This window comes from Ornithodoros turicata, chromosome 5 (assembly GCF_037126465.1).
Source record: "Ornithodoros turicata isolate Travis chromosome 5, ASM3712646v1, whole genome shotgun sequence".
NCBI lineage: Eukaryota > Metazoa > Arthropoda > Arachnida > Ixodida > Argasidae > Ornithodoros > Ornithodoros turicata.
This window is the reverse complement of record NC_088205.1, coordinates 66393389-66405990: the sequence shown is the minus strand read 5'-3', so window position 1 is coordinate 66405990 and position 12602 is coordinate 66393389. Positions and strand designations below refer to the sequence as shown.

The window sequence follows — 12602 nt, the reverse complement described above, 5'->3', positions numbered from 1 at the left end:
ACAACGACGGAAAATAGAGAGCCGCTATAAAGTCCGCTAATTTGCACATTACAGCACTACAAAGCGATATATGAACACATCGTAAACAGCAACCACTCGCTCACACACACACAAGAAACGAGGTACCCAACGTTGCTAGACACCATCCGAACTCCGAAGTGAGAGTAGCAAAACAACAAGATATCAAAACACGAAAGGAAGAGTATTGATCCCCCCTCCTTCTATAGCATGCAAAACGTGATTTGCGCTGAGATGAACATATATGTTCATGACGCGAGTAATTTTCACTTTTCACTGATCCAAAGGAGGTCACGTGGGATTGCTCGACGCTGCGAAATCAACAATGAAAATGGCGAAACGAAACTTGTGAATCGTGCATTTGCTCTTCATGGTAGCTGCCAAAAAATCGAGTCAAACTTATGGGACACTGGATTACAGGTATGTTGGCATCTTTTTCATTCCTGCATATCATTACACTATACGTGAATACATGGTGTCATGTCATGGGTGTCATGTCTCACGATGCTGGGGAAGTAGTTGCATGGGGAAGTGTGCATGATCTAGACTTTTAATTTTTGATCGCGTAATCGAAATATCGGCACCTCTCGCATTGTGGCTTGCATGTGACCAACCAAGTGCTGTTCCCTTACTAGCGCTTCCTACAAACGACAAAACGAAACATGTGGGAATGTATATTTTTGATTACTCATATGTAACAAGAAAATGTATCGTTTTCAGGTTGCTGCCACTACTCCATGTGCCCGCAATTGTCTTGCGTGTATGATTACACTAACGGCGTCGCCCACCACGGCGGAAGTGTTTTGCGTACACGCGTTTCAGCATGAAGCCTGCAGGTAACATCTGATGTTTACCCTTCGGATATTCTGAATTTACATATTGTAGCTTAGAGGAATTCCGAATGCCCAGAGTGACACACACTTTTAACATTGTGACATCAGTGCAGTGGCATAAGCTCTAATGTAGTGCCCCACGAAAATGAACAAGGGGTAGTGGTGTATCCAGAATCCCAAGCACGAGAAGGGTGTTGGAAAAAATTGTTGGAATAGTTACGTCATTACAGCTTAACATATCATTACAGACGTATCTGAAGCTGAAATTGCAAGGGCACCCCCTGTAGGGGGTGCACAGGCAAAAAAGTTAGGGGGGGGGTCTGGATAAAGCACTGATGAGGGGGACTCCTCCACCCCATGTCAAGCCTCATAAAACACCTCCTGAAATAGTTTCCTGGCTATGCAGCTGCATTATTATGACATAATTGTCATTGTTGTCCATAATTCTTTAATATGTTTCGAATATATGAAAAAAAAAAAGTCTGCTTGACAGCATATGTCTTATAGTCATCATCAAACAAGAGCATATGTCATTTTGTTCAGTGGCTTATGTACTTTTTTGTAAATTTCAGGTGGACGTAAATTGTAGAAGGCAGCTAGTGGGAGAGAAGATCATGGTCATAGGTCATGTGACTCCTGGAGCTCCCAGTGGGCTCCCTTGTGGAGTACTTTTCAGAACACACACACACACACAGTTTGCTCACAGAACCAACGAGTAGGATGTTGCTTGAATACTGAGAGAAAATGGCGTAACACATACAAATATCGTGTGACACATATGACAATAAAAACATTTTTCACGAGGGATGCGTGAAACACTGTCGCAATATTGTGTGCATGAACCATTGTGTGTGACACAAGCCGTGGGGGCACACCGCCTCGGACAGATTTTGGGAAGCATAAAACACAGTATATACAGAGCTACTATGGTGGATGCTTCTTTTTTCTTTTTGGCCGTTATGAGACATCTTCGGCCGTAATGAGACTACCTTCGGCCGTATTGAGACTTTGGCCGTAACGAGACACTTGGGGATTAAAGGATTTTCGGCCGTAATGAGACTTTCGGCCGTAATGAGACTTCGGCCGTAATGAGACTCGGGCCGTAATGAGATGTTACCGCTACAGGAGTGCAAAAAGTGAGCCCCCCCCCCCCCCGGAACACTTCAAGGGCAACAACGTTGCCAGATGAGAGCCAGGCGCTCCGTCGGAGCATAACATGACGTCACAGTTCTCAAAAATAAAAATTTAATAAAAATTTCTCTAGCTTTCGCGTTACGTAGGGCCTAAAATATTTTGCAGGAATCTAATGCGGATTTCAGTAACATAACTTTGGTAGGATTCTGAAGACACGAGATTTAGTCCGTAGTGGCACTTTAAGCTGACCGGGGGGCTTAATCGTTTCATCGTCATTACGGCCGTTACGAGCTAACGAGTGACGGTAAATTCAAAAAGGCGGACACGTTGCGCGTGACGTCTTCCACGCCCTTCACGAATCGTGCGAAGAGCGCCGTGCACGTGTTTTATCACGTGCCCTTCTCGACGAGTGCCCGCCCTTTGTTAGCACGTAAGCGATTAGGCCCCCTGGGGGTTTGTTGAGGGAGGAACACGTGTGAAAGGATTCCTTTAACACACTGCACACGTTTCGCTTGCTAACGAGCTCTTCCTCGACGTATCCAAAAAGCGCCCCTCCACAATTAAACGTTGCAGAAATGGTAATCACACACGTTAGCTCTAACCACCGCAACGCAGACGTGTTGAACTAGAAGTGGAAGCAACGGTAACGTTAACGCACTCTTTATGAGGACTGTTGGCGCTGCGCGAAAGCCAGTCACCACTTTCGCCGGCGTCTCGCTATGAAAGCGGCGCAAGGATGCCAGCGATAATCATTAAGAGCAGCACGTTTCTCATTACACGGCTGCAGTGCTGCAGATATGTCCCGCATGACTTTCGCCACACTCCCCGTACTGCGAGCACATGAATAATGTTGCGAGATGTAAGTGCACTATATTAGCGCATCAAATTTCGAAGTACCGAGGACGTATCCTTCTCTTTCCAGACAAGAATGTGGAGCTGCAACCATAGCCGTCTGAAGGGAGCAGACCGGATTGCATCAATAGTTATCGAGAAATGCCGAAAAAGAAACGCAGCAATGTTTTTCGCGGGCCTCTGACCGTGACCGTAGAACACGTCACGCTCGCAGTATCTAAATTAGAGTGCAGCTGCGTTGTACGCCATTTTGATGTCACAGCACAGTGTACAACGCCAAAGGCATTGTGAATCATGCGAAAGATAAGCTACATGTCCTCTTGTTCTCATATCTGCACCAAAGATTACTAAGCTACATGTCGTCTTGTTCTCATATCTGCACTAAAGATTGCTCAGTCACCATGTCACAGTGACTTGCACTATACGTATAGCTGTGCCTTACCACGTCACCGGAATAGTTCCAGCAGGCGTATGTCTACTCATTTATACGATGGAATACTGAATCATATGTGATCAGCACCAGGCACAGAAGGAGACCTCCTGAACCACACTGCAGACCCATCGTCATCAGGAAGTGATAAACGCGAGGACAGCCACATGCTAAAGCGACGGGCACCATACATGCGTGCTATTACTGGCGTCCTCAATATAACCTCAAACGAATTCTTAATCCTGTCCGCATCACTGTCCTCTGTACCCAGCCTAGTGTGTACTATTCCTTTCGCCGTCATCTGGCTCAACGATATCCTGCAGGAACGTAGTCCTCCCACACTCCGTTTGCGGTCGTCACCGACCCTCGACGCTCCTCTAGCACCTTTTCATGTGTCACTGACCTTGTAGTTTGACATAAAAACAGTTGGAGACCATAGCCCCTGAAGTGCTTTTTGAAGCAGCACGCGAGCTTGTTGTCATCCTTCAATGTGCTGATGACGTGGAGGATTATGCGCCAGCGCTCTTCGTTATCGATACGACACACGGCAAAAACTGATTAGTTCTGCCTGCTGCCTTCCAAAGAAGAGAGGACTGCAGCAAGCACTTTCGCTCTGTTTTGTCTCTCGAAAACAGCCGACGGTGCGAAGCAAAACGCATATATCACGTGGTCTAGTTTCCTTGCTTTCGCCTCACGACGCAACACAACAGAATCAAATTCGATCGACTATGTTGTACCCTGTTTTATGCCTGCCCACGCTCAGTGTCCTGACTAACGCTTCTTGGCTGCAGATTTGTCAGCGAACCGTACAGTATCTCACTGCCCTGCTCGCCCAGTTCTCTAGTTCTCCCCTCCTCACTCACCTTCTCCTCCGATAAACCGCGAACACTCTCTCGCGACACTCACGTTAGCTAGACGAGTAGGAAGTGTGACCTTACCTTACCTTTTTTTTTATATATATATATATATACAGTCAACCCTCGATTTATGAACACCCTCGGTTCCCGGAAAAATCGTTCATAAATCGAGGGATTTATAAATCGAAAATTCCATTAAGTCAGTACTATCGGCTGACGAAACAGTATTTGTGAGTTGGGATTGTGTTTATATTTCAATATATTGTGTAATGTTGCTTTCGACCAGGCCTTCTGCTATACACTTGGTCGTCCCTAATGCGTCTCCAGAAAACCCGTTTGTTGTTCGAATTTTGAGGGGTAAAAACAAAGGGTGCAATACCTGGAAAAAGATTCGTCCGTTCCGGCATCATTCATAAGACCACGGAATAATCCATTTGAACATTTCTGCTGACCTCGGAACCATCCGTTCATAAATTGAGGGTAAAAACGCTGGGCAACTCCTAGTTGGTTCCCAGAAATTCCATTCATTATTCGGATATCGAGGTTAATAAAACGAGGGGAAAATGCATGTAAAAAGTTTGGTTCCTCGTGCTCCTGTTCATAAAACGAGGGAATTCATAAATCGAAGGTTCATAAATCGAGGGTTGACTGTATATCTTTTTTTTTTTTTTTTTAGCGTTTGCACATTCCAACTTGCTCACGCGTTATTTCATCGGCTATCTAAACATAATTACTGATGACCATCCTATAGCAGTTATGTTTTCCAGTTGGAGCACCGCGTCTCTGGAGAATAGCCGAAGGCTTTAGGTAGAACGCTTCCTGTCTCCTGGAATATCCAGTGATATAGTAGCAAGTTTCAGTACGTGGATACCAGCTCCCGTGGCACAGTGGTAAGGATGGCCGCTTTCCACGCAGAGACTGGGAGGTGACGCGGGTTCGAATCCTCGCACCGGCTGTGCTGTCTCAGGTTTTCCCTAGGTTTTCCGGCAGACTTTCCAGACAAATGTCGGTGCAGTTCCACTTGAAGTCGGCCCAGGATGCATACTAAGCCCTCTGTCCCCCCCCCCGCTTCCTGCTGCCCTCTCTCCATCTGTCCACGTCTGCAGGCCGCTCATAGCACATTTACTGCGTGGCGCTATCACGGAAGGTGTTCACGATAACGGCTCCGAAAACAGGATAAGCCCATGAACTTATCCCTTTGCAGTAGATGACGTAAGGTCACTGATCTTCGATTTGACACGCTTGTCTTACTGTACTTCTTTCCGTGAAGTGATACCGATGTACTAAAACTCGCTACTTACGAAATCCCTCCTTATTGGCTTATCTGATGTACACTCTAAGAAAACAAAAAGGGGTAAAACGGAGAGTAATTGCAGCTTATAGTCCCCTAGATTGCAATTACTCCCCATTTTGGTCTCCTAACCCCGACATTTACTCCCCATGACTGCAAATTGTCACTGAACCTCGAAAATGGTAATCCGAAGGCGACAGTCTACGTAAATATGTTGCTCTGGCCAGTTTGATGGCATAAGGCTGTATAACTTAGCCAACTTTTCCATCCACTGTGAGAAGGATTTCAGACCCATCGTTCCCATCCTCATCGTCATCATAATAAAGACTCGTTTTTTCGAACCGCAACACCACACAGAGTAAGAAACAGTTAGCGTTTCTTTCTTCGCAAATTCGGAGCCCGCAAGATTTTATATCACTCGATATATCACGGTTCAAGGTCTGATTCAAAGTATTTTCATGCATGCACACGAATTATGTACCTGAGACTCTTAGAACAGAGCGTGAAATGCAGTCTCCACTCTGTGACAGTTATTTACTCCCGTGCATTTACTCCCGAAAGAGGCCATTTTTTTGTGGCAATGCATTTAGTACCGAAAAGGAGTAAAATTACTCCTTTTTTTTTTCTTCTTCTTAGAGTGTAGGGTGCATACCTACGAAGAGCGAGAAATACTTCGCACCCTTCTGCGCCCACACACCACATTCTCATTGACGCTGCCCCTATTCACAGCACGCGAACATCAAAGAGAGATATCAACGCGAGCGGCTTCGACAACATTAGCGTAGCTTTATTTACTCCTCTTCAATTACCCTTATCCGCTCTCATCTTTGTACTAGGCTCAACGTGATTTTCATCTGTAATGATACATTATATTATGCGGATAATTAGGGCTTTCCAATAAGATACGGGCGTGTATATATATGTATATATATATATATATACGTACAAAGTGCGCCCCCCGCATCAAACGGTGACATTTACGAGAATGTTCTCGCGAACGCCTGATTACAGCAACGATACCGCCCGCATCGCGAAGTAATGAAGTTGTTTCAACCCATACGACATAAGCGAGACGAACAAAAGGAGAAACACATTACCTTCTCTGGATGAACGGCGACGGCGGATTCCTTCGCTTCAACGGGAGCTTTCTGAGGTTCCTGAGTTGGAGAAAAGGAAAACGAAAACGAAACAAAATCAAAATAAAGCGACAACAAAACGTAAAAGGAGTACTGTTCTCGGAACACGTACAGAACGAAACAAACAAATGGTATGTAAAGGTTTTAGCATGTACGTTTTCGAACAGAAAGGAATGTTCGCGTTGTATATGCTCATGTTTGCCTAGTTAGTGCGACGTGTGGTCAGCTTAGTGCGATTTTGGTCCGCATAGTGCGATGCTTGATCAATGACGTTTTGCACAGTGCGAGCACGTTGTGGTACTTCGTGGTAAAAGGCAACAACTGTGATGTTTTAGTGTGGTGGGAGTGTGGTAGTTTGCCGCTTTATTGTGTACTTTAGCATAAACCACTGCGCTGGAGACGAAACAAATTTTCCGTTTACGGAGAAATCTAAAAAAAATCCAGCGAAACTGTGGGGGGAATCTTAAGGCATTACTCTCAGTACGAGAGCCGCCGATATTTCGAACAGAGTCTGTTCTTCTTCTGGGCACGGTCCTCATCATTGGCATGGTATATGAAGCGTTATATAGGGATGACGTATTAAAGGGTTCATGGATGTGTCAACAGCATGCATGGATGGGGAAAATCCAACTGGGCTTTCACGCTTGAGGCACTTTCTTCGGGTGTCGAAGTGGGATGGGTGAATGAACGTACCAACTTTGCAGGCGTGCATGTTTTGTATGTTTTTTTTATTGCGTGTTAGCGCCGCGAAGCAACTGTGGCTATGAGCGGCGTACAGACGTGGACAGATGGAGAGAGGACAACAGGAAGCAGTGGGGGACACTGGGGTTAGTATGCGTCCTGGGCCGACATTCGCCTGGAAAGTCTTCGGAAAACCCAGGGAAAACCTCAGACAGGACAGCCGGTGGTAGGATTCGAACTCACCACCTCCCAGTCTTCAGCACGACCTTGGCTACCACCAACGAGCGGGACGCCTTAGCCCACTCGGCCATGCCGCTGTTTCTTTTTTTTTTTTTTTGTATGTTTCGAATCAATGAAAAATTATACCAAAGTAGGCTAGAAAGATAAGAAGCTTAGCGAGAGGTTTCCAACCATGCAAGTTTTTCTTTTTTAAAGATATATGTATTCATAATCGTGTTATGCAATGAATAAAGAAAGTTGTAACGATACAAAGAATAACAGCGTTGATAGAAAATAAAGAATAAAAAGGAAATGTCTGGAGTAGTAGCATTTGCGAAGTGTTTCTAGAATGCCTTGCGACTTGTTGATGCCGAATGAGTGAACAGCGTTGAACATGAAAATGAGATGTGACTCCCCTATCATGGAGGTTTAAATTTTCATTTTTTAGTTTTCTAGAGAGTGCTCACACGAGAAATAATAGCGCATTTCGTGCTTCGTTCACTGCTGTGAACGAAATAATTCACAAAATAACAATTTCTCAAACGAGAATTCCAACCTCATTAAGCGCAAGAGAAACGTACAATAAAGTAACCTGTCCAATAATATTTCTTATACGTCGAGAGGTCTCCCACATACACCTTTTGTCAGCTCTTAGCCAATAAGACTCGCTGAGATTTTGGCTTCAAGCTACACACACAGTCACTGAACGTGACAATAACACTTAACAGGGTAGTAGCATAAACCCCTGCCTAGCGTGACTAGAGAAACAGTAATTAAAAACAACACATTTCTAGAAACTTTTCCCGTGCGTCTTTACTGCTTTTGTGCGCAAGAGCCGTTCATATAAAGGCCCGTTTCTCCTATACAGCGCTTTGTTGCACAGCGCTAGAAAATAGCGCTGTCTCTTCCTCCCCGCGCTGCTACGAACCGCTGGAAAACAGCGCTTCTCAGAGTTTGAACTGTCAACTTTTTCAGCGCACATCGGGTAGCGCTCCTTTCTGATTGCCGATCAAGAGGCCCTTTTTCCAATGACGTCGCGGAAGCTGTGGGTTGTTTTGCTTTCTGGTTTTGCGGTGCTGTGTATACTGTGGTAAACTGAACATGGAGGGTTCCCAATTTCCCGTTCGCACAGCTGATTGAGCTTACTGGAATCAAGAATCAACAGAAGACGATACGGCCCTGCGTCACGTAGCCACCTGAACTGCCGAGTCAGCCGACGGTGCGCTCTGCTTTCCAAGTGAGAGCACAGAGGTAGAAAATAGCGCTTGATTTCCACCACTGTTTACGTGCGCTGTGAAGCAAAGCGCTGTATGCGAGAACGGGCCCTAACGCTCTGCATCCATGATGGAAATTGATGTAAGAGTGACAGTCGATGTGACTGTCCCTTCAAAATGGCGCAACCTCTGAAGGCGATGGGGAGGCGTGTTAGCTCAATTGGTAGGGCCCTGGACAGGCAACCCAGAAGGTGTGGGTTCGAGTCCTACAGCTGTCTAACCTTTCCGTGACTTCCTTCTTTCATTCTGCATCCATTATCGTAAATGAATGGACACTATAGTCCCGAAATTCACGCAGTACATTCCGCCCACATTCCCGGACTCTAATTGGGCATTAAAGAGCGAAACGTAAACTTATGGACGTATACGAACCTCCAAATCTTTTCCGCTTTTCGCCCACTTTACAACTTAACCGCGCAAAATTGCGCCTAAAACGGTGCACTGCTCATTAGAGAGAGAGTGTGTGTGCACCGTGTAGGTTTCCAGGCTGCGCGATGCAGCACCTGTTTATCGGTCCATTGTTCTCGTCCATTTAAATAGGGGGCAAGTGATGTTGAGAGTGCCTTTCCGTGTCGCACAGCCCCTACACTCTCTGCCCAGATGGGTAAATCGAATCACTGGCCCTGATTTAGAAAGTAGAACCGTCCGACGATTCGTTCAAGAATGCATTCTGTCACAGTGCCTGCTCTACGTGGCATCTTGCACGAGGTGAGGGGACCTGTCTGGAACACATGTGCGTGGAAATTGGCGCGCCTACGAGCGCTATAGGTTTAATTTGGGACAAAGGTAGCTCCTCCTATAGAGTGTGAGGAGCAACGCGGAACAACCACAGACGAAGACGCGGACGGAGGAAAGAAATGGACAAGATGGACTCTTTCTTGCTTCCTCCTTCTATGTTCCAGTTTAATTAATTTGTTTTCATTGTGCCTCTCTAATTGTGTGGCATTTGGGTGATGGACAGGAGAGAGGAGACGCCTCCTCTGAACCACAGAACCCACATCCCTAACCTGACTTGGGGAAGAGTGCATCTAAGAGCTATTTAAGAGTTAAAGAGTCCCCGCAAGTTGAATGCATCTTTTTCCTTCTTCTTCACTTCTCTCTCCACAGCTGTTACGGATGGACAAACACGATTGCCGTCGGCCCCATAAACCTCTCGCTTACGAAGGCGTCCGAATCATTAAGGATGCCTGAAGTAGACAGCACGACAACTTTAACAAGCAGTCTCCAGTTCACCCGCCTGTATACGTTCAATGTGAGGATGTCAGCATAACGGATCGAGGTAAACTAGCACTCCAAACGGGGACAGACAGGGGAGATGACAAACACTGTGATAGACTTCCAACAAACAGAACATTTATTGACAACCAAACAGGCTCCTTTTATGAATACCTCCGTTGTTATCTTTCACGCGTCACATTTCAGTCTACAATTCAAGCCCCTTTATCCCACTTCACCAGGAACAATACCTCGATCATACAACGCCACGGATGCCTGACTGACGCATAGTGACCCCCTTTTTCTTATTTGAAATGCTTCCACGATCTCTCTCGTGCGCTCATGAGTGCCAATGACGGGTCACGACATCTGGCGTTGTGACGTAGATTGTTTGCAAACAGCCGCTCGTATATTCCACACTCCTCATTGAAGTGCTCGTTTACCTCGATGCATTCATACCAACTTCACCGGTTCCCCACCGTTGTCAGCATAACGTCACCGCGTAGTATTATATAGCATGAAAAATGAAACCCCGATAGAGAGGTACACACAAACGATGTCTCTTCGCCGCCCTGCTTCAACCAAATGTACGCTGACGTAATTTCATAGCAGTGAGCACAATGACTGCAGCCAGATGTCCATAAATGGCTGCCTTATCTCGTAGCACTCACCGAACAAGCCATTTCGGAAAACGCACGGTGCGCACGCTCATCGAGACCATTCAATTGCCCGCGATGATTAACGGCCGATTGAAGGCGGCAATTTAAGGATTGCGCGCCTTATCTACTTGTACTTGTATGGCTGATGACAGGCGTTACGGTAATAAAAGAGTAGCACAGGAGGCCAAATTGCCGCGATACGCTTAGGAATTGAGAAGCGTCACGCAGAGTGCTCGTAATACGTGTATAGCATGTTCCTCTCTTGCTGTAAAATAACTCTCTGTGTACGCGCACAAGCTCCACCATATCGCGCATAGTTTACCCCACTCGTCATAGAATAGGTAACGTGTGCACGGAAGTGTAGACCTACAACGGGTTGCTGAAGGCTTCGGAGGAAAGCCACCGAAAGTTGACACAGTGTAATGATGTACTATAGTTCGGGAATGTCCTTAAGGGGACGCCACAGTCTTCAGCTTCTATAGGATTCCCAATACATTTTTTTTTTATCGTATAGGCCTACGAGGGTCGCGACATCTGGCGTTGTGACGCAGATTGTTTGCAAACAGCCAGTCGTCCATTCCACACTGTCAAAACCGAACTTCACAGCATGACACGCTCCTATATAGGCAACCACCATTCCAAATGATATCACTCTGTCTCACAGATTTGTTGAAAATGGGGACATTTTGGACACGTCATGTATATGTCCATGACACGCATGGACCACCTCCTGTTTTCAACAAATTTTTACATGTATAGTTTACAATAGGTTTCACATATCGGCTCAGATTCGCAATCCAAGAAGCACAAGCGTCACGTCCAGACATCACGACGTCACTGACGCGTCCTCGTTTTGTGTCCTTTTTTGCAAGGTGCGGATTGTGTCCTCAGTAATTTTACATCTTCTCTTTTCTCACTCGCACATTCCGCACGTGCCCCTCCGTTACAGAGTCAAGCAGCACTCAACCCGAACGCAAATCGATGGAAAAGGAAGTGGCGCTGCTTCTTCGGCGGCTGTGCCCTTCGACAAACGAGAAACGCACTGGACGTGGCGAACTAATGGAGCGCGCAATCCCGGTATAAGCCAGCTGCGGCTAATGACCCTGCTGCAGAAGTCGCCCAAGCGACAGCCGGAAGTGAGCCGGGTTGCCAGACCGCATGACTTACCTCGCCATCATCTGCCCTTGGACTACATAACACATTACGCACACCCCACTGAGTCCACCGGTGTTGGACTTCGTGCGATGATGACGGGTGGCGACCAGCTGGTGATTACGAGTTATGCACACGTGTGAATAAGTGGAATCTGTGACCGGTCTAGTTCGTGACGGGATGATGATTGACGACATCGAGCTGGTCACGTATCGAGGTGAATGGCTGACTCGTGTTTGTCAAAACGTGTGCTGAGCAGTAAAATAGCGACGTTCCTCCGTAACTGAAATGATAACGTTATGTTAGTGTTCTGAGAATGGTTCAGCATTTAGAGCTCGCAATGTCGCTTTCCAACGTCCGTCCGTGTGAGATACCCTTACAAAATGTAAGGAGGACATCGAGCGTGCCTGCCCACAACTGGAACATGTGTAGCAAAACCTGGAAGATGGTAGGAAGACTCTCTCTTCCCAAAACGCGCTCCTTCCAGTCGACGGTGATGTCCTGCCCCGTTTCTGGAAACATTTGAGCGGCGGCCAATCCTAGTCAGGCGGATCCGGGATATGCCGAAATCCCGGCTGTTTTTCACGATCCGAAATCCCGGGAACCAGGGGCATGGCCGGGTGGGTTAAGGCGTCCCGCTCGTTGATGGTAGCCATGTTTTGCTGAAGACTGGGAGGTGGTGGTTTCGAATCCTACCACCGGCTGTGCTGTCTGAGGTTTTCCCTGGGCTTTCCGAAGGCTTTCCGGACGAATGTCAGCACAGTTCCCCCTGACGTCGGCCCAGGACGCATCTAACTCCCCTGTCACCCACTCCTTCCTGCAGTCCTCTCTCCATCTGTCCAGGTCTGAAC

The 12602-nt window shown here is 46.7% G+C and overlaps 1 protein-coding gene and 1 long non-coding RNA gene across 3 annotated transcripts in view; one reads left to right on the top strand and one right to left on the bottom strand.

Moving 5' to 3' along the window:
* The window catches only part of LOC135394615 (putative polypeptide N-acetylgalactosaminyltransferase 10), a 211154-nt gene that overhangs the window by 111939 nt on the left and 86613 nt on the right, over window positions 1–12602 (bottom strand). The window contains exon 3 of one of the 2 annotated variants that reach the window (XM_064625444.1): window positions 6513–6572. The exons of the other annotated variant lie outside the window; for it this stretch is intronic. Within the exon in view, the coding sequence (XP_064481514.1) occupies window positions 6513–6572 (60 nt within the window). The remainder of the gene's footprint in view (window positions 1–6512; window positions 6573–12602) is intronic. 2 annotated transcript variants of the gene reach the window in all.
* On the top strand, window positions 359–1658 carry LOC135396145 (uncharacterized). The gene is made up of 3 exons (XR_010423328.1): window positions 359–438; window positions 739–854; window positions 1424–1658. It is a non-coding gene; the product is annotated as an uncharacterized LOC135396145 (long non-coding RNA).